This window comes from Lactuca serriola, chromosome 4 (assembly GCF_051521515.1).
Source record: "Lactuca serriola cultivar US96UC23 chromosome 4, Lser_US96UC23_V15, whole genome shotgun sequence".
Taxonomy (NCBI): Eukaryota; Viridiplantae; Streptophyta; class Magnoliopsida; order Asterales; family Asteraceae; genus Lactuca; species Lactuca serriola.
In genome coordinates, this window is record NC_136411.1 from 192,780,301 (window position 1) to 192,803,587 (window position 23,287).

The window sequence follows — 23,287 nt, forward strand, 5'->3', positions numbered from 1 at the left end:
CCACTCTTTGAACTTTCTTGTTGAAACAAAATCCCAATTACTCCTTCTATTTTCGACATACCTTATGGTCCATCTTTGTTTCTCGGAATTCAAACTCCTATAATTATGTCATTGAAGCAAATATCCTATCTTGCGAGATGCTTGTTTAGAAAACTAACTTCATACGCTTACATATTCTTCAAAACCTATCTTCGTTCGACTATGTGATTGTCCCCCCCCCCCCGGTTTGTCTTTCTTCTTAAAGATTCAATAACACTTATGGTTTTGATGTGAAAAATTTGATCAAATATGTTTTCAAATTTCAATAGATTGAATCTCACTTGCCATGTCTCTCGTCTATAGTGCATCCTTGTATGGCCTATTATCACTTCCAATAGCTAGCATACTCTGATTATTGTCTTTCGATGACTTATGTAACCTCAGTCTGTGTAACTAGGTATATGATGTCCTCTATCAAGTATATTTGGAAGATTTGGAGGCATATTAGCTTCCTCAATAACTCAACCAACTTTTGGTTCTTCATTGCGCGATTCTTGAGTCTTATCAAGATAAGTGTCGCATCAACTAACTCTTTTGGATATCATCCGCTTTTCGTAGAAGACTACCCCATGAGAAACAAACTTTCTGTTATGAAGATCTTGGGAAAATAAATTATCTAAAATTCATGTTAGGATGTCCGACGACACACCACATCTCTAATATAAGTCCTAGATTGTCAAGCACTTCACAAAGAACGTAAACCTTATTATCATAGAATTCCAATTCTACTTAGTGAGGGATGAACCCTTTCTCTACATTTTAGAAAGTGCTCCATAACCATACAAGACCAAGGACACTTGTAATACTATTCATCTTATAATCCATGATCTCTTCTACTAAGTGTAATATGACCTATCAAGTAACAAATCAAATAATGATTTGTTTCTCTTCTCCAACAACAATCACTATTATATTGTTTTAGGCAGAGATATCATATGAAATGTTTCATAATTACTTAGTTGATCGATATGGTTTTGACTAACATGATCACCAATCTTATTGGATATGAGTATCATATCCTTTGGCCAAGTTGATTCTTAGCTTCGTTTTATGAAAACTCTGAATAGCTAGAAGGTTCCGGTTTTAATGTTTCTTCAGATACACATGTTTACACAAGGTTAGCATTATTATGTATTATGGTTTACCTGAATGGTCCATTAGTGAAATATTTATGATATATGTTTATATTACTATGTGATGTGTTAAGCATTTATCTTGATAAACATGATTTACATTTATCATAAGCATTTTAGTCAAATTATATCCAAGATTTGACGCAAAAGGATACTTGGAAATGCATTTCATGTTTACATTTTCAAGATAACGATTCTGCGAATACATTTTTATATAAACTTTTAGATGCATTAGAATTAGTTTTAATTAATGATCCATTCAGACTATCCTTAATACTTACTAATTCTAATGCATTTCCAAGTATCCATTTGTGTCAAATCTTGTCATTACTGCACATATGATTCCCTTTGTTACAGTCCTTTTACTTCCACTTTTGTCATTACTGCACATATCATTACTTTATACTTTAGTAAAATACTCAAGGAATGAAAATGAAGTTCCAATGGCGTTTTAAATTTAAATATATCCATGACATTTGGGGCTAGATTAGGTATATTACCACAAATCGTATGGGAAACTGGCTTTCTTTCTTTTTGGCACTTCTATTCATGATAGTGAATAAAAGAGTATTTGAAGTTAGAGTTTCTATGATTAACTATGTTAGTCCCAAAGGGTCTCTACATCTATTTAACTCCTTAATGGGCATTTCTTAGTTGTTCATATTAAATTCAAAGTAAAATGATTATATGTACATGGTTTGCTTAGTTGATAATCATAGTCAACTCCTAACTAATGAAACTCCATATTACTTCAATATGTTAATTTAATAACTATTTTTAACAGTTTTAGAATGCAGTGGTTAGAGAAACCATAGGAAGAGCTTTAAATAAGACATGATCTTTCTATTCATAAATGAGAACTATTCCAAAACATGAATTTGAGCACCCTTCCAGCTAAACCTTTTTAGAGGTTTTATTGTAGTAGATTTTAGTGAATTATCATGTAGACATCATTCAATTTTAATTCCATTCTTGTCTATTTTATTTATTATTTAAATAATAACCCTAGTTCATAATTTACTAAGGTTAGTATCCATATTTATCTTTTCGATGTGTAGAGGGATGTCGTTAGGATACCGATAAGTTATTTAGGTAGGCAATGCACTTTTCCAATTTCAAAAGCTATAAAACTCTTAGATCTTTTGAGTTTCATTAAAAATATTTAATGGGATGTTAATCTTTGATTTGCAAAGCCTCTATTTATGAATGGGATATCGAGGTCTCACAAATAAGATAGTGAACCAACCATGCAAAAAAGTGTGACCCCTTGATTATGTTACGTTTGTCTAATTAACGTGTCAGATAACCACAAATGCTCCACCAACAAACCACGACCACAAGTGAAACATCTTATTCTTCTTCTTATGTCTTATATTTATGTGCCGGTTAACCATACAAACTCCATAATTACACAATAAGGAATAAAGTGTGTTTTTCATTGGTTAACAACTATTCACAATTTCCAACGTAACAAAGACTATAATTTTGTTTCGTACTTTATGTGTTATACTTTTAATGAGATATAGTTCTATCAAACCCTTTCACCTAATGACAATCAACCACACAAAAAAGCATTGAGTGAAAGGGAACTCATTCATCGGTCATTTTGTAAGTCGTTTCCTTATACCTCTATTATAACATGGCTTCACGAATGAGGCCTACTCTTGATTCGACTAAAGATCTTTAATTAAACATGTGAGGACACATATTGTATTATTGTTTTACATATAGCAATCATATTACATATATACGTTCTTTTTATTTTACATATTCTTTTATAAAATTTTGTAATTATATGTAAGGTGAATGTTAAACATTTTAAAATTATATGATTTAAACAAATTATCTTTAACTAACTGTTAAGTAATTAATTTGAAATCGCTATCTATAATTTCAAATCACTTAGGAATACTTATCCTTTCACATGAATTATCCAACTTTAACACATTAAAATAATATTTAAAACTAAAGATAAACCCGAAATTCAAAATTATAGCAAAAATTCCAAAACCTGAAAATCTATGAAAGTGTGTCGCGTCCAGATCTAGGCGCAACACGCCCTATGACTGGCAGGTTTCTTTTATTTTTCTTAGTTTTTTTTCAAGTAGTGTCTATAATTATAACTTAATGAATATGATACTACTTAAGGGACTTCTATGCATCTATACACTAATAATGAGAAAAGAAGCATTCATAAATTATCATAAGTGTACATGTACCCTAAATCTAGGTTTTACAATTATAGCAACCTACTTTCATGACTATGAATATAAAACTAACAAGATGGGTAGAAATACTAACCATTCAACAATAATCGAATATACTTGTAATTCCCTTGAACATCTTGAACATTTGGAAGCTCTTGGAAGGACTAGCCCCCAAAGTAGGAATGTCTCTAAAGGCTTACATGTGAAAGTCTAAAACCCTAGAAGATTAAGGAGAAAAGATAGAACACTTGAGAAGTCAGATTCTCTAAGTGTATAGACGATTACAAATGAAATTATGAATCCTCTAAGGGTCTATGTATAAATGAGGTAACATGTAGATAAAGTTCATTTGAATCAATTAAATAATCACATTTAATCCTGATTCAAATATTTTCCTTATTTGTTACATTGAAAAATTCTAGAAGCCTTCTTGGCCTCCCAAATATGGCCATCCGCTTTAGGGATTCTAGAATGTTCCTCTTGCTTAACTATTGAACAATTAACATTCAGTCCCTATACCATTAAATAATTTTGTGATTAATTCTAAGTAATTGCAATTATTTGAATTAATTCTAAATTAATTTCGACAAGTTTCTAATAAATTTGTCAAGACATGACAAATTAATAAACTATTTATCTCACTCTTTTGAATCCTTTTCTAGCTATTTTAGCTCTTGTGGGGCATTGAAAAAAGACTTTGTTATTATTTCCAAAGTTATATAAATTTAATTATGACATTGGACACATATTTCCAACATTTAGTTCTACAATATCTTATGCATTTTTTTCCAACATTGTTCGTAATCGGAACCCATTTAGGGAATGTTTAGATATGACGTGATGCATAGTGTCACACCCCCAAACCGAGACGGCGGAAACGTTCGGGGGCGGAGGACGTCATGTACAGTATCATAATAAATGAATAATAGTTATCAAAGCAACAACAACCATTGAATTGATAATACAATGTTTACATTGTATTTGAAACATAGCTTGAATGACTCCAAATGTGTATAGTAAAAACTAAGACTAGAAACTATTATGCTCCATCTTCTTGAAAACCTGTGTATGTACCTGCCTACTGGTTTCCTAAGAATACAATTAATTTTGAAAGTGTATCAACATTTAAGTTGGTGACTTCATAAGCATTTTGTTTTAGAAAATAAGTTCTTTCTTCCTTAAAAATGTTCGTATGATCCTCCAAAAAAATCCTATATTTTCTTAGTAAAATGGAATGTAGTCTTAGTCCCTTCGGACCAAAATGTATAAATGTTTTTGTATTCTTAAGTAGTAATATTACGTAGATTTTAATCTATATAAAAGCTATTTGGATGTATGATTTCTGAAATGAAATTTGTTTTGTACTTGAAAAGAGTGCAATGTAGTTTTATGATGATACAAGCCTTATGTATGCATGCCCCCGGGTAAAACTTACTCCATATATGTAAGTTTCTGTGTAATAAAATAGTGTACTCCTAGAAAGACTTTTAGCTTCCTTCTATAATCCCCCAATGTATACAAGTTATATAAAATCAAGATCGAATAAACTGTCGAATATAATGGGTCTACCCTAAACCCACAACCAAACAGGGAACAAGTTCTAAGGCGAACCCAACCATTTCCAAGTCGATTGTGTCTAAATTTTATATAACTCTGTCGTATACACCTAGCAATTATTGACGGAATATAACAATTCTAGATGAAATGTAGTCTTAACTACCCTAAGACCAATATGTGTGAATGTTTGTTCGTGAAAATAGTATATTGTAGTAGTACATAAATAAAACTTCTTTCTTTGTAAATATAATGTATGTTCAAGAAAAATCCAATATTCTTCTAATAAAATTTGTTGTAGTCTTAGGACTGAAGACTGAAATGTACAAGTATTCTCCATACTTATAATAGTAACTGTTGTTTTAAATAAATAAAACCCTTATGAATGTAAGAATCCTCGTAAACTTTATGTGTCGTTTTTTCCCTGTGTAATTTATTACAACCATGCAATTGACATAGTAAATCTGTTATGACGTACTTCGGACGTCAGAATGTTTTAACATTTGTCACCCCAGATCTGTCGGCCTAGCTGTTGCATGCAGCTTAGGTGCGGGATTGTCTGTCACAATATAGATCTATACACAAGTATCATGCTCACCCTACAATAGACTTGGTTATAATACAAGACTTTAACCAGTACTTTAAAGAGTACAATGAAGTAACATCTCACAAATTTGATTCAAAGAGTTTACGTCTAGTATGAAGGAAACCCTTTTTGTAATATAAATGAAACCTTCCTTAGTATGTTCGTAGTGTTAATGTACCATGAACTATACCTATTATAGTTTATCATATATATTTGTAATGATGAAAGACCCTTATATGAATGACTATTTCTATTTCATGGAAGTAAACTAACCTGAAATTCAATCAACATGTATCTATTTATTGTTGTACACTTTGCTCAACATGTTACAAAGTGTTAATGAACTTATAAACTAATTTACTAGTTTAAACTTTTCTTTCACTATTTTAGAAAGATCATAGAAAAATCAACGTAAGTCGAAAACTGAATCTGTAAACTCTAGGATTTCAGAAAATGTGTCTAGTTTGTTCATAATTTTTATTATGAGTTTTAGTAGTCTCTAACCCGTGTGAAAATGCCAATTTTCACAGACTGGTCCGAAATAATTTCTAAAATCATAGGCATTTTTGTAAAAATCGCCATAAATTGTAGAAACATCGTATGAACATGTGCGACTAGTCCTTAGAAAGGTATGAACCTAAACAATTTGCATGTTTAACAGTTTTGAAATATATTAATTTTAAGATGTTCAAAATAGTCTGTGAACGGACCATAACTTTTCTGTTGAAAGATGTTGATTAAGTTTATAATATGTTTTGGGTGTAGTAACTTGTATTCCCACCCCCCCCCCCCCTAAAACTTGAAGAAAAAATGAAAATGTAGGGGTATGAACTCACCTTGAGTGATTTCCTGAGGTGGAAGGTTGAGGAAGGGGAGTTTCATGTCAAGAACACTTGAATGATGCTTGAAGATTTGAAGATCCTAAGAACAAATATGTTGATATTTCTGAAAATGATCCATGATTTATATGAAGAGTTGTAGAATATTTAGGAGATGAATGAACATACTTACAAAGAATGGAGGAAAACTCATGAACTTCCTGGGGAAATTGGATTCCAGAGAGAGAGCGAGCGAGCGAGAGAGAGAGAGAGAGAGAGAGAGAGACAGAGAGAGAGAGAGAGAGAGAGTTTGCTTTGGAGGGAAGAGTGAAATCTTGGAAGAGAAATGAAACAAATCTCTTGGATTTGTTTATAAAAGTTGATTGGATGGGAAGAGTGTTGCAGAAGCTAAATGAATTGACTAGCTATATGGGAATAGTGACATAAAGTTGATGTGGGGATGGCTTGGTGTCATAACTTTATGGAAAAGTCAACAAGCCTTTAGATATTATCTTGAACAAAAGATATGATTTATAAATAATAAATCCTCAATATGGGAATAAAGTATAAGTCTAGGGGGTCTAATATGTCAAAAATATGAATTGGGCGAATATCCCACGTCAAAATCCTCAAAAACGGACTCAAAATGCAAAACTGGACAAAAACCAGACTTGAGAAGCGAGAGAATTCGCTACTGAGAGGGTTCTCATCCTAAGAGGGTTCGCATCTTAAGAGGGTTTCGCAGCGAGAGGGTTCGCATCATGAGAGGGTTTCGCAGTGAAAGGGTTCGCATCCTGAGAGGGATTCACAACGAGAGGGTTTGCTGCGAGAGGGTTTGTATCTTGAGAGGGTTTCGCAGCGAAAGGGTTTGCATCCTGAGAGGGTTCGCTGCGAGAGGGTTTGCTGCTGAGAGGGTTCGCCGCTAAGACGGTTCGCATCCTAAGAGGGTTTCCTATCGATAGGGGTCGCTTCTTGAGAGGGTTTTGCACCCATTGTGTTGTTTTTCGTATTTTCTTCCCGTTTTAAGTTATTTTCGACTAATTGAAGGGTTAGGATGGTACGAAAGTTTACGAAAAATTGGAAGAGATTTTGAGAGAGATTTAGGATATATATATATATATAGCAAGTGAGATTGAGAGAGACTTTTCTTGTGGCCTTTGTTAGTGTTTTGCCTCATAGTGCTCGGATTATAAATTCCACTATGCCTTTGTATGAGTGTTATACGCGCTCAAAGGGTACGTACTAGTGCTTTATAGAGTCGTTAGATCACTCACCCTGCTTAGGGTTTAGAATTTATGAACATATGAAACTTCTGAGTCACACTTTGTATTAAGATAGAGAGTTGTACACCAGTAAACATAGAGTAAGTCCCATCATTCCAATACTAGTTGAGTTGACCGGTTTGACTCGTTGACTTAGTTTGACTTTGACTTGACCAGAAATTGAAGGTTGTCACATCATCCCCTCGTTAGAAGGAATTTCGTCCCGAAATTAGCATTTTGAATGGGACTTCAAGGGTTTGGGAAAAGATGGGGGGTATTTTTGTTTTATCTGATCTTCTCGACCTCAAGTAAATTAAGATCCTTGCTTGGCATTCCAGCGGATCTTCGCTATTCCATCTACTGTTTTGATTAGTAAAGAGTGTGTGGGTTTGGCTTTACTTGTGTATGTTCGTCCGAATGGTAGGATGTCTACTTGTAGACCTGGGTAGCTTTGTCCTGAAGTTCATATTAGGACTCCTACTTGGTTCTTCTATCATTGCCTCACGTATACAATGAATATAATTAAGATTGACAAGACGGTCGAATGGGTAACTGTACTTTAAGTCCACAACCAGACAAGGAACAGGAAGGAAGGCGGAAATATACATCCTAATTCCGTAGAATCTTAATTATATACCAATCTCCATATATACTTAGTGATGATTAGTTAACCGTATTTGTCCTTAGCCTCTGTGCTTGAACTTGACATGTTGCCCCAGTGGTATTCCCAAAAGTTCTGTTGAGAACACATCGAGAAGGTTTCGGAAGATATAGTACTCCTTGCATGAGTACTTTTGGATTTTGAAGCCAGAGATGATTCGGGGGTTTGTTTCGGGTTTGTCGTTATGGGTGATGATGGTCTCTTTAGTCGGTCGGTTAAGGCAATGGGTCATTTTGCAACACATATAATTGGTATGGCGAGGACCAAGACAATCCATTTCAGATGATGACGTCGAAACTTCTTAGTGTAACGGGTATTAAGTCGATTCAAAAAAAGTGTTTGTTAGAGAGATAGTGCATTATGTGTGTACTTTTTAGTGCTTTTAGTTTTATCCATGTTATTACTACTTCGAACACTTTGTACCGCATTAAACGAGTACTAGCAATACGAGTTTCCTGATAACTGGTAATGATATTTCATATTATGATCCCTACTAGTCCTTCCATAATCACTTGGTGTCTACAATTCATATATAATTAAGGTTGAGGAGATAGTCGACTGAGTGACTCTTCCCTAACTCCACAACCAAACAAGAAACATGAGTTATGGTGGAATCACGCACTCTAAGTCTGTAGAATCTTAATTACGTATGGCCTTAATGTTTACACTAAGACATCATAGCTTAGTTGTAAGGACCCTCAGTTTTATATTAATGTGGTGCTTTGTACGGACAAGGAAGTAATTTATGATTAAAATTTAGTTGGTAATATTTTTCATAAGAAATTTAAGTTTTAACATAATTTCATTTAGGAAGCGTACCACTGTCCACAGGTGGTTCCAGAAGAGTTTCTCCAACGGTGATCATCAGCACTCTTCCATCGTCGCCAGAGTTCCATGTTATTGGACATTCATTCTTGAAGTGTCCAGTTTTGCCACACCTGTAATAGGCCTGGCTTACTCTAATGTTGGGGACCTGGGAGATTGGTTGTGCCGATGACCTGCAGAAACAGGCAGTGCCCCCCATCTTGTTGCAGTTTTTAAAGTGAATTACTCGACAAACTCTCGTGTGATGGATGTTGGACTTGGTACACTTTGGAAGGTTTCCAGCATATCGATTGGGGGGTGTTGGAGTGGCAGATGGTGTGGCTGTAGGGACTGCCACAAGTTGTGGTCTCTTGGGAGGACCTTGAGTCGAACTGCTCCCTTTCTTGTTCCAGAATTTTCGTTTCTTGCTCTTAGGTTTGTGGTCTGAGGTATCCTTGTCAGCAGACACTAGTCGGTGTCCCTAGTTGCTATTGCAATTAGCATTGTAGGTATAGTTTCCGTGGCCGCTTGTGTTGTCACCATTGAGTTGTGCCATGACGGTTGTCACGGCGGTTGTGACTACAGCTTGAAAACTAGCGGAGTCTATCTGCAGAATTGGTGTTTTGCCGGTTGGCTAATTACTTCCTTGTGAAGGCATGATTCTGTTGTATGATGAGAAATGAGATCGTTAGCAACTATGGTTGTTTCGAGTCATATTCCATCTATTTATATATAAATATATAAATTTTTCATTTTGTTAAACTCTTCTCAATGTTCCTGCCAACATCCATGAGATGTACTTATGGTTTAATTAGATGTAGGTATTTTACAAGTGTTAGGTTTACTAAAATAAACTATGGGTGCCCAGGGCTTTCTTCGTGGTTAGGATGGTTAGCACCATTACGCAACCCGCTGGTACCACTTGTGTTGATTTGAGTCATGGCAGCTGTTACAACGGCCTGAAAGATAGTAGCATCGTACAGTGAGGATTTGTTGACGTGTTGTTGAGGGCGCGCCTTATAGGTCTATGGGGAGGCACCCTTCTTCCATGAGGATTTTAATAGATGGAATGGTGGTAACTCCTTAGTAGTGGTTATAAGTCGAGTGTCGTTTGAACTAAGTTACCTTAGTTTAGTGTGTATCATGTTCCGACTTTTATAGTGTTTTCAAAACAATTCATAATAGAGGTCTATGAAAATAGACTTATGAATTTTTAATAGTAACCACCCTCAAATGAAATTATATGACATGATTCATTGTTACTAATTGCGATGAAAGAGGCAATCAGCCTAACACATAGTGTGAGTAGTATAATCACTAACTTACTAGTTATATTTGTTTATTAATTATTAGTGTGACGCATAAGGAGCTAGGCCTCCTCATGTGATTCGCGAATAGTCTCTTTTTCTCTCTGTCCTAGTTATGGTTTTGCTAAACTGGACCTAAATGTTCGATCGGGCTCTCTAGTTTGTTTCTGATAGGGTAAGGTTCGTTAGTGATCTCTCTAGTGCCTTTCTCTTCGTCCGATTTCTAAAAATTATCCTCGTGTCCCCTCTTTTGGTTCTTCCTCAACTCCTCTGTTGGTTGTGGTAGTGGGGTTACGATGTCTACATATTTCGTTTGTATGAGAATTAGGGGTGTATAAAGAATCTATGAGATTAACAAAACATTTTTATATATTTTTATGGGGGTGATCCTTACCGTGTCCTTCTATAATCACGTTGTGTATACAAATTATATATAACCAAGATCAAATAGACAATCGAATAAGTGATCCTACTCTAAGACCACAACCAAACAAGGAACAAGAAGTAGAGAGAAAATCACAAATTCTAAGTCTATAAAATCTCAATTATATATAACCTTAACGTATACACTTAGTAATTATAGACCTACCAGGAAGGGTATTTTAGTTTTCACATAAGTTAATTATAGTGCCTAAAATACTCCAATAGTATTTTAATCAAATGTTTGATTCTAGAACTTCTTGATATACGAAGTTGATAAGTTTTTAGACTTTTTGTAATGGTATAGTATCATAAAATACTCCTATGGTATTTTAAACTTTATGTTTTGTTCTAGTATTCCCTTGTATATAGAGTTGTCAAGTTTTAGACTTGTTGCAACACCACTATCACTCCCAAACACATGTTGGTCTCTCAAATAAATATAGTTGATCAGGCTATATTTATCCCAAGTATGATTACATAATTGTCTAGGTTTGACTGTAGTGTCCAAGCTCTAAATACTTATGTTTTGTTCTTCTTGTAATACTTGTTCTAGTATGTATGCATGTTCGTATACTTTTAATAAAATACTTACATTTTAAAAGTATATACTTCTAGTTAGAGCACTTCAGCCCCTTTGTATTTATAGTTGTATATCTTTTTATGGGTTGATATACTGAGTTCACTATAAACAATGCTCTGATACCAATCTGTCACACCCCCAAACCAAGACAGTGGAAACGTTCGGGGGCAAAGGACGTCATTTACACTATCATAACAAATGAATAATAGTAATCAAAGCAACAACAACCATTGAATTGATAATATAATGTTACATTCCATTCGAAACATAGCTTAAGTGATGTGTGCGTAACGAACTTAGTCTTAAACCTACTTTTAATTATAAAATAACACACAAAGGTAGTGAACCTATCAATTGTGGTATAGTTGAATAAGTAGGGTATCGAACACAGGGAATGGCAAATTAAAACTAAAAACTAATTCTATCTATATTAATTAATAAGTAGGGGTTTTCTCTAGTTTTACAAGACTAGAAACTTGCTAACTATTACTAATTTAAAAACTAGAAAACAAAGAATTAACTAGATTCAATAATTGGGAAGGAACTTCTGTTTAGTTCAACTCAATTGATCCGATGGTTGATTTCAAGGTAATGGTGCAATGGATTAATTCTTTTGTCGGTTACCGATTCAAGTGATTAGATTCACATTCACTACACTAATCCTTAGCAAATAAACTAACTTAAACAGTGGCCAGTTGTCTAATTTAATTAGATTTACTAGATTAATTATTCGGGTTAATTTAGACTTGCAATAGTTAACTAATTTAATCTTTTAATTAACGTCTTGTTGATGGTCATCACATAAGCTTGCACATGAATTTACTCAATTTTCTTATTAACTCTAGTTTCATGTTCATTAATCCTAGACATATGGCAAAGTAATCACATAGCATATGAGATTGATAATCAATAGATGTTCATGCTAATCAATTATCTTCCTATTAACAGAAAATTAATTATTATTTACACACAAGGTTCTTTAGCAAGCTAAAATAACAAAAATCACCAACTTACAATTAATCCTACCAATCTATCAAACCATAGTATGAATTTTGTATTCCCAAACAGAAGTCTGAAGGTTTTAGCTCATAATTGAAGTAAATAACAGCAAACAAACAGAGTCTAATTGTTTAACCATAATGACAAAACAAAAGATTAAGTGGAATGATGAAATTTTGCCTCAATTCTCCTTTTGGATTGAATTCTAGCTTATGACTTCGTCTTCTAGGGTTTTTCTGACTTCTTAATCGCAGCTAAACTCTTCTGAATCGTTCCAGAATTTTCCCCATCGTTCTGAGGAGTTATCTTTATATATACGAATCGACTCATCGAGTCAGGAGGCGACTCGTCGAGTCCGTTTCTCAGTCCCCGTATTGTGATAAGTCTCTGAGATCCCGAGTCTTTATCTTCTCGAATCTTCTCTTGGACTCGCCGAGTAGTCGACCCTACTCGCCGAGTAGGTGCTATTTTTAGTGTTTTTCTTCTTTGTTCCATTCTCGAACTCTCAACCGCTTCTCCTGCTTCTGAGCTTCATTTTTGGACTGAAAATATAATTCAATCACTTTTAAGTACCTTTTGTCCATAAAATGCAATAATTTAGCTAATAAATGAATAAAAATCTATACTTAATATGAACTAAATATGCACATATCAAAATACCCCACACTTGACTTTTGCTTGCCCCCAAGCAAAACTAAATTTTAAAACATTAGAATCACTTATGACAACTCCAATCTAACCCAACCATTATGCCAAGACCGCAACGCATACATGTGTGTCTAAATTTTTCCTAAGTACCCCCCATACTCCAAATACTCACAATCCTCATAAACATTCGCCCACTCACCCCGAACTATGCTCATTTTATGCAACCCTCCGAATCCATCCGTAGAAAATCTCTTACCCTCAAGATATTTTTAGATGAGCAACCCAAGCATACATAATCAAGTATTACAACTTTTCGATACCACTATGGAGCTTCTTCGAATTCTTCACTTTCTTGATAATTTGATCTTTGATCTCTTAGAATTCACCACCTTTATTGTTTGATTTTTGGTATCTTCAACTTTATGAATTTCTTGGAATTTTGATCTTTTGATCTTCACTTTATTTTCTCCAAAATTCTTCAACTTTTCTTGCAATTCTCTCTCTCTTTTTTTTACATGTACCTCTCTTTTTTCACTCAAAACCCCTACATGCTTAAACAGGGGCGCTCAACCTTAAGCTTTATTGGCTAACGATAACAATTTTCCTGGATACATTTCAGGTTTAGGCTGCTAAACATATTGCATCCCTCGGGCTAAGCGGGGTCGTGTTTTTGTCTCATGATTTCACTGGAATAAGGAAGCCACAAATGCACTAGAACGTATATAGGCTCAACTAAACATTTGGATCTTCATGCAATTATCAACACAATTCTAACATGGAATCCTAATTGCTTTTACCAAAATTTTCTAAATTAAGTCCTAAGTAATATTTATTTTTGGTATGCAACAATTTATTTTTTAAAAATTAGCCTAAATTAAGATTCTAAATTTTCTAATATGTGACCAACCCCCTACCCCACACTTATTTTATGCAATGCCCTCATTGCATATTATGAAAAAAATAAAAATGCAAATATATAGAGGGAATTGGAACAAACTCCCCTGGGATAGCAGTCGATAAGTTGATACTCTCTTCTTCAGCTCCTTCTTCTCTTGACTTTAGCCATGGGAACAACTCATCCATGACTTGGGCATCAAAATCTCGTGTGACAACTCCAAATATGCAGGGAAAACAGTGTAAGATCTTCAAGAATTGATATGGAAGAATAAGTGGTCAAGTGGTACACTCATCAGCATCAAATCAGCAGTCCTCTCGGTATAAAAATGAATGACTCGTCGAGTCATATATGCGACTCGTCGAGTATAAGCACGGACATCTTCGAATACGTGAGAATACAAGCCGACTCGTCGAGTCAGTTTATTGCACTCGACGAGTAGACCGCTGGACGAAAAAAATGATATCTTCATTTGTTCCAACCTCTAATAAATCTTCAAAATTTCTCCTCACTTCTAGACTCACTCGCTCATGTCCCTAAGGATCGGACTCGACACTTTGACTCTAACGCTTCCCTTTCTTGACTCTCTTTCACTTATTATAACCCTCTTGAATCTATAACTCTAAGCCCTTCTATGCAAGCACTCCTAATTTAATTCTGAAAAATAATCAAGGCAATCAAACATCAAGCCAAACAGTAAAAAGTTTTAACAAATTCCAAACACACCAAATAAGAACAAAAATAAAAATAAAAATTGTTCAATAAAAAACACAAAGAAACTAATCCTCCTCATCATAGTCATGATCCGGCGCCGCTCCACTTCCACTCGCACCACTTCTTCTCGCATTGATCACCTCTTCCCACGACGGAATATACGGGAAGTTACCACCATCAATATGCGGAATGTTGAAATGGTCAAATAACCGAATATGTTATTGATTGCTAAAGTTGATACCCCGCGCCATTTGATCTTGTAACCGCCTCATCTCAACATTGTACCAATCCATTGGTACTTCATCATTGTCTACCGGAATCACCGGCGGTTCCTACTCTACATCACGCTCTCGCCTCGATCGGACCCTCCTTCCCGGCGCCTCTGGACCAACAACAGGATCATCATGCGGGATAGCATAATGACCTCCACCATAGTCCTCAATGATCCTAGCCCTCCTAAAAAGAATAGGATTGAATGGAGGGGTAGGAATCATAGTCATCAAATTCCACGTGCCACGAGTCATCAATCCAAACGAATTGGCGAGTCGTGTGACAAACATTCCACCATTAATCTTTGATGTCTTGCGGTCTTTGACCGTACCCTCCGCCAAGTATGAAGCTAAACACCAAGGAATATTGTAGAAAGTATCGGGTGTGATACTGCTCCATAAATAGAAGACATCAAGGTTAGAAACCTTGTCATCATCCTTCCTTTGGTTAATGGTGGAAGAAATAAGTCAATGAATAAGGCGGTGTGTAGGCGACCGAATGCTTCCCTCCTGGGCTGATTTCGGAATATACACTTTGTTGGCAATCGTATTCCACCAACCCGTGCTCGTCACTCCATCGGGGAACACCTTGTGAGAGAGTTCCATAAATGCACGGAAAAAAGCGGTCGAGACCAATGACCGGTCATAAATACCCATCCGACAAGCGAGATCAACCACGGAGCACTGATAAAACTCGCCCCCAAGACAGAAACTGACACTCGTCGGGTGATAGCAGTCATCTCCCCCACGAAAGGATACCGTAGAGAAAAATTCCAAGCAAAGCTCCCGGTACACCGACTCTTGAATATGGAAGATCTGGCTCCACCCATTGCATACCATCGTCTCTCCCTCATAAACAAACTCCTTTAAAAGATAAGGAGCAAACTCCTCTTCATAGTGCACACCTTGCAACCAACCCCAATCAATTTTGTTGGGCACGCAAATTTCTTTCTTCTTTACTTCAGCTAATTTCTTCTTCCACCTCGTCATGGTAGAAGCGGACTCGATTTGAGGGAAATTTAACCAAGGAAAATCTCCTTGGCGTCCACTTGAACCTTGCCCCCTGTGAAACATTATTCCTGCAAAACAAAGAACATAACACCCAGAAAACACAGAAAATCATTAAAATAAGTCACAACTGTGTCCCCGACTCGACTCGTCGAGTCCATGAACAACTCGGCGAGTCGCAAGAACTGCGCGAGTCGGTCTAAATTGAACCATGAAATCTCAAAATTACTTCAAGGGTTTTGTCCAGGGACATGTTCATAAGGTATTAGGGCAAGAATAATCATGCAAAACAACATAATTCATAGAAAATCGAAACCCTAGAAATTCACTATTCTTCAAAATCGGGTTTTCTATGAAATTACTACCCTAAATCATCTTAAAATCATGCTTTTAATAGAAAATAGGAAGAAATTAGTTACCTTTCGTGATAGAACTTGAAAAACTTGAAGAACAATGGAAGAAGATGATGAATGCTTGAGAGAAAAAATTGGAGGGAGGCGCACGACGAGTGGGTTGTGAAAAAGAAACTGATTTCTTTAGGGTTAAAACCCTAGTTACTGGTTGTAAAAGTAATTCCATTATTATTTTTTTCTGTAAATAATACCGACTCGTCAAGTCAGGGTTAGACTCGGCGAGTCTGGTCGTGATGTTATTCTTTTCTGAAATCTAAATGGACTCGTCGAGTCATGGTCAGACTCGGCGAGTCTCTTGCAAACAATTCAAAAATTATAAAATTTTGTCATTTATTTTAGAAAAGAAAATTTATTCCACCCCACACTTAGTCCATGCGCACTCTCAAGCAGACATGTCCGATGATTCGGAAGATTAAAATTCTAAAAAAAAAACGAAAAAAATTCAAACAAAACTAAAAAGGTAAAAGAAAGCAAACTCTAAACAACGGGTTGCCTCCCGCCAAGCGCTTCTTTTTAAGGAGTCGTTAGCTGGACTCCTTCCCATCTACGTTTCGTCATCTTCCTGCATTGGGAATGAACGCCTAATATTTTGTGGTTTGTACTTCGTCTTGTAAGCGTGAATCTTCTTTCTGTAAGCCCGTTTTAATTCCTCTCTCTTCTTTTTTACAGCATCATCCTCAGCTGCTTGGGCTTCCCTTCTCCTTTTTTTCTTCTTCACCCCATTCTTTTTCACCTTTTCTTGCACCTCCTTTTCATCAAACTTAATTACTTCATATTTTGTGAAAGTTCGTGCTCTAGGTTTGGTAATGAATGGTTGATCATCCTCCACTCTCCTATCCTTTGTCTTCTCCTCTTTTTCTGTGCTTACCCCATCTTCAAGCGGAATTGCATCAAGACATGCTATATGGACGTGTTGAACTTCCATATCCATTTCTCCTCCTGCCGTTTGTTCTTCTATAGAATCATGAAAAATATCCAAGTCCATAATATGCATAGAACTAGCAACAAGCAGATCTAAGTCGTCCAAGTTGTTGGCGATTTCGACTGGACTCGTCGAGTCCAGGAGAGTGACTCGATGAGTCGGATCGTATTCCACTATTTCCTCTGTGTTTTCCGAGTAGGCTCCTTCCAGTAGCTTTTCTATCTCCTCGAAGTCCTTGTTAACATCTCCATCCTCTCCAGAAGGTAGCAAAAACTTGCTTGGATCTTCTTCTTGCAAAAGTTCCAGTTCTTTTTGTAGTATCTCATCATCCAAATAGATAAATGAGATCTCTTCTTTTCATTCTTCTTCTTGCTTGGCTTCTGGTATGGCTCTAAACATTGCGGACACGTCACCTACCCTCAACGTTAGTATAGACTCACATACATCAATTAAAGCACATGCGATGTTTAAAAATGATCTCCCCAAAATAATCGGAATTTTGGGGTCTTCTTCCATGTCAACCACCACAAAGTCTACTGGAAAAATGAACTTGTCAACTTTAATGAGAAGATCCTCACAAACGCCTCGTGGATGAATTGTTGTCTTGTCTGCCAAATGGATCTTCATGTTTACCGGTCTTGGCTCCGGTAAATTCAGCTTCTTAAAGAAAGAGAAAGGCATCAGATTGATGCTTGTACCCGAGTTGGTCAATGCTTGAGTGACAAATGCATTGCCAAACTGGCATGGAAGTATGATACTCCCCAGATCACCCTTCTTTTCGGGTAGCTCACCCAATATTATCTCCGCGACTTCAGCTAAGTCTTTCCTAGCAGCAAAGAGACCTTTTTGTAAGTTGAAGTACTTGGGTGTTGTGAGCATTGTTTCTACAAATGGCACATTGACTTGTAGGGCTTTAACGTGCATCATAAAGGCTCTATAGGCTTCAACTTTTTCCACAGGCATGACTTTGATTGGGAATGGAAAAGGAGGATTATATGGCTTTAAGGGAATGACAGTTTTGTCATTTACGCATGGACTCATCGAGTCCATTAGAGAGACTCGGCGCGTCTGGTCGGGTTTAGCTGGAGCCGACTCTTATGCCTTTTATGTCTTCCTCTTGGAGATCCTCTGTGCATGTGTGAAAATTTCTTCATTGTTGGAGGTCACTGCACTCACATTCTCCATTCTCGGATTGGCTTCGGTATTACTTGGAAGTTGACCCGGTCTTCTTTCGTTCACTTGGTGTGCAAGCTGTCCCAGCTATTTCTTAATGTTGAGAATGGATGTCTGCTGATTCCTTAGCATATTTCTGGTCTCATGTATTGCAGCATCGTGATCATTGTATCTCTTTTCGGACGCGGCTATGAATCTAGTGAACAATTCTTCTAAATCGGCTTTCTTTTCCACTACCGGTTCTTCCTTTTGATAAAATCCCCTCTCCTTCTGCTTGTATTTCTCCTCCTTAGCCTTCTTGTATTCTTCGTATGGGAGCCATTCCTTCTTCGGTTTCCGCTAATTTTCGTCGTATCGATCACCAATTGAATAGAATACTTGAGCCTATTTGTTTCCATTCTCATCCAAATCACAATCCTTTGTGAGATGGGGCCCTCTACAATTTTCACATCCAACCCGAATAGCATGGATTGTTTGATCCATTTTTGTCATCCTTCTATCTAGACTATCGAGCTTAGCTATCACCGCCGCCATGCTATCAATTGCCGAGTTCACTACCCCCCGACTTACTTTGTTTCTTGGATTGTGGTATTCTCTAGAGTTCTTAGAGAATTCTTCAATTAACTCCTTGATTACCGGGGGCGCCTTCTTCGTGAGCGGGCCTTGAGAATCGAGCAATTGCCTTGTGGTGACATTGACTCCATCATAGAAAATGGAGACCTCTTGTTGGCTATTAAGGTCATGGTGTGGGCAATTTCTAAGCAAACTCTTGTACCTTTCCCAAGCTTCATAAAGAGATTCTCCAGGTTGTTGCTCGAAGTTTGCAATGGCTTTCTTTAGCTTGGCTATTTTGGAGGGAGGGCAAAAGTGGTCTATGAACTCTTCTTTCATCTTGGCCCATCTGGTGACCGATCCGGGAGGAAGTGACTTTAGCCAATCTTTTGCAGCACCTTTAAATGTGACTGGAAGCATGCGAAGAAGTTGGGTCTCGCGTGGAACATTCGGTACATTGAAGTAGTCAGCCACATCATTCACTTCGTCCAAGTGCTTGTAGGCGTCTTCGTGATCCTTCCCATAAAAAAGGATCTCCTTGAGTTGGGCAAGAATATGGCCTTTTAGTTTGAAATTAGCGGTTGTGGGAATTGCGGGCTGCACAAGTCCCAGGCCGGTGTCATCGCGCATTCTCTTCTTCCATTCCCCCATGGGGACTTCATCGATATTGGCCATAGTGATAGCTAAATCGTCTTCAAATTCGGAGTCGTGCTCGTATGTGGGTTCTTCTTCTTCCTCGGTCTCGTACTAGATATCTTCTTGAATTGGGTCTTCGATTGTCAAAGAGGCACTGGATGCTCCGGATTTGCTGCTCCTCTTCTTGCTGAAAACAGACTTGAGGTTTTTGAGTGGCGAGTTCTTTGAAGAAGCGGATTCTCCAACGACTTTGGCTTTGCTCCTCCTTAGTGCGGATTCTGGGTCTTCAAGAGGAGGGACCAGAGGTGTATCAGATCCTCGGGTCATGAAACAACTGTAAATAAAACAAAAAAACGCGTAAAAAGAACAAAAATAAAATAAAAAATTAAAGTTGTAGCAGCGATGTACTCGTCGAGTCGGCACGAGTGCACTCGGCGAGTTCAAGGCAAAAACAGAAAAAAAATTTCTAGTTACTCTAAAAACGGAATTTTATTAAAACTAATTCTACTTACTGAATTACCTTTTAAATAACTTTGTGTAAGATAAATCTCACACAAAGGATCGATTAAATTAGAATTTAATGTTAATTTTAGAACCGTTCCCCGGCAACGGCGCCAAAAACTTGATGTGTGTAACGAACTTAGTTTTAAACCTACTTTTAATTATAAAATAACACACAAAGGCAGTGAACCTATCACTTATGGTATAGTTGAATAAGTAGGGTATCGAACACAGGGAACGGAAAATTAAAACTAAAAACTAATTCTATCTAAATTAATTAATAAGTAGGGGGTTTTCTCTAGTTTTACAAGACTAGAAACTTGCTAACTGTTACTAATTTGAAAACTAGAAAACAAAGAATTAACTAGATTCAATAATTGGGAAGGAACTTCTATTTAGTTCAACTCAATTGATCCTATGGTTGATTTCAAGGTAATGGTGCAATGGATTAATTCTTTTGTCAGTTACCGATTCAAGTGATTAGATTCGCATTCACTACACTAATCCTTAGCAAATAAACTAACTTAAACAGTGACCAGTTGTCTAATTTAATTAGATTTACTAGATTAATTATTCAGGTTAATTTAGACTTGCAATAGTTAACTAATTTAATCTTTTAATTAACTTCTTGTTGATGGTCATCACATAAGCTTGCACATGAATTTACTCAATTTTCTTATTAACTCTAGTTTCATGTTCATTAATCCTAGACATATGGCGAAGTGATCACATAGCATATGAGATTGATAATCAATAGATGGTCATGCTAATCAATTATCTTCCTATTAACAGAAAATTAATTATTATTCACACACAAGGTTCTTTAGCAAGCTAAAATAACAAAAATCACCAACTTAGAATTAATCCTACCAATCAATCAAACCATAGTATGAATTTTGTATTCCAAAACAGAAGTCTGAAGGTTTTAGCTCATAATTGAAGTAAATAACAGCAAACAAACAGAGTCTAATTGTTTAACCATAATGACAAAACAAAAGATTAAGTGGAATGATGAAATTTTGCCTCAATTCTCCTTCGGGATTGAATTCTAGCTTATGACTTCGTCTTCTAGGGTTTTTCTGACTTCTTAATCGCAGCTAAACTCTTCTGAATCGTTCCAGAATTCTCCCCCATCGTTCTGAGGAGTTATCTTTATATATACAAATCGACTCGTCGAGTCAGCTGGCGACTCGTCGAGTCCGTCTCTCAGTCCCCGTATTGTGATAAGTCTCTGGGATCCCGAGTCTTTATCTTCTCGAATCTTCGATTGGACTCGCCGAGTAGTCGACCCTACTCGCTGAGTAGGTGCTATTTTTATTGTTTTTCTTCTTTGTTCCATTCTCGAATTCTCAACTGCTTCTCCTGCTTCCGAGCTTCATTTTTGGACTGAAAATATAATTCAAACACTTTTAAGTACCTTTTGTCCATAAAATGCAATAATTTAGCTAATAAATGAATAAAAATCTATACTTAATATGAACTAAATATGCACATATCATTAAGCGACTCCAAACGTATATAGTAAAAACTAAGACTAGAAGCTATTATGCTTCGTCTTCTTGAAAACCCGTGTGTGTACCTGCCTACTAGTTTCCTAATAATACAAGTAATTTTGAAAGTGTATCAACATTTAAGTTGGTGAGTTCATAAGAATTTTGTTTTAGACAATAACTTCTTTGTTCCTTAAAAATGTTCGTATGTTCCTCCAAAAAATCCTATATTTTCTTAGCAAAATAGAATTTAGTCTTAATCCCTTCGGACCAAAATGTATAAACGTTTTTGTATTCTTAGGTAGTAATATTACGTAGATTTTAATCTATATAAAAGTCATTTGGATGTATATGAAGAGCCGAAACAAGAGATCCAGGAACACCTATACTATTCATGGCATAAACCATGCCTAGATACCCGAAGATTTCCGAAATGAAAGTTGTTATGTACTTGAAAAGAGTACAATGTAGTTTTATGATGATACAACCCTTATCTATGCATGCCCCGGGTAAAATTTACTCCAGATATGTAAGTTTCTATGTCATAAAATAGTGTACTCCTAGAAAGACTTATAGCTTCCTTCTATAATCCCCCAGTGTATAAGTTATACAAAATCAAGATCGAATAAATAGTCGAATATAATGGGTCTGCCCTAAGCCCACAACCAAACAATGAATAGTATCTAAGGCGGACCCAGCCATGTCCAGGTCGAACGTGTATAAATTTTATATAACTCCACCGTATACACGTAGTAATTATGGACGAAATCTAACAATTCTAGACGAAATGTATTCTTAACTACCCTAAGTCTGATATGTGTTAATGTTTGTTCGTGAAAATAGTATACTATAGTAGTACATAAGTAAAACTTCTTTCTTTGTAAATGTAATGTATGTTCAAGAAAATCCAATATATTCCTTATAAAATTTGTTGTACTCTTAGGACTCAAGACCGAAATGTACAAGTATTCTTCATACTTATGATAGTAAGCACAGTTTTAAATAAATAAAACCCTTATGAATGTAAGAATCCCCGTAAACAATTTGTGTCGTTGTTTCCGTATGTGAGTTATTAAAATCGTTAAATTGACATAGTAAGCCTGTTACGACGTACTTCGGGCGTCGGAATGTTTTGACATTTGTCACCCCAGACTTGCAGGTTTAGTTGTTGCATGCAACTTAGGTGTGGGATTGTTACTCCAGCTTAGGTGCGGGATTGTTAGTCCCAATATAGATCTATACACAAGTATCACGCTCTCCCTACAATAAACTATGGTTATAATACAGGACATTAACCAGTACTCTAAAAAGTACAATAAAGTAACATCTCACAAATTTGATTCAACGAGTTTACGTGTGGTATGAATGAAACCCTTTTTGTAATAGAAATGAAACCTTCCTTAGTATGTTCATAGTGTTAATGTACCATGAACTATACCTATTATAGTTTCTCATGTATGTTTGTAATGATGAAAGACCCTTATATGAATTACTATTTATGTTTCATGGAAGTAAACTAACATGAAATTCAATCAACATGTAGCTATTTATTGCTATACACTTTGCTCAACATGTTACAAAGTGTTAATGAACTTATAAACTAATATACTAGTTTTAAATTTTATGTCACTGTTTTAGAAAAATCATAGAAAAATCAACGTAGGTTGAAAACTGAATCCATAGAGTCTAGGAG

General features: G+C 36.1%; 1 protein-coding gene and 1 non-coding gene across 2 annotated transcripts; one reads left to right on the top strand and one right to left on the bottom strand.

The window, feature by feature from the left end:
- Positions 1-17,599: 17,599 nt before the first annotated feature.
- LOC145099093 (uncharacterized) lies at positions 17,600-18,205 on the bottom strand. The gene has a single exon (XM_079036682.1). It carries the CDS (start codon positions 18,203-18,205, stop codon positions 17,600-17,602), a length of 606 nt encoding a protein of 201 aa, XP_078892808.1.
- A 946-nt stretch (positions 18,206-19,151) lies between these two features.
- Positions 19,152-19,258, top strand: LOC145103591 (small nucleolar RNA R71). The gene has a single exon (XR_013706674.1). It is a non-coding gene; the product is annotated as a small nucleolar RNA R71 (small nucleolar RNA).
- Positions 19,259-23,287: the final 4,029 nt, after the last annotated feature.

What these genes read in the sequence shown, in the direction of transcription:
- LOC145099093 (XM_079036682.1), bottom strand. Translation starts at nt 18,205, where the DNA reads ATGCCTGTGGAAAAAGTTGAAGCCTATAGAGCCTTTATGATGCACGTT.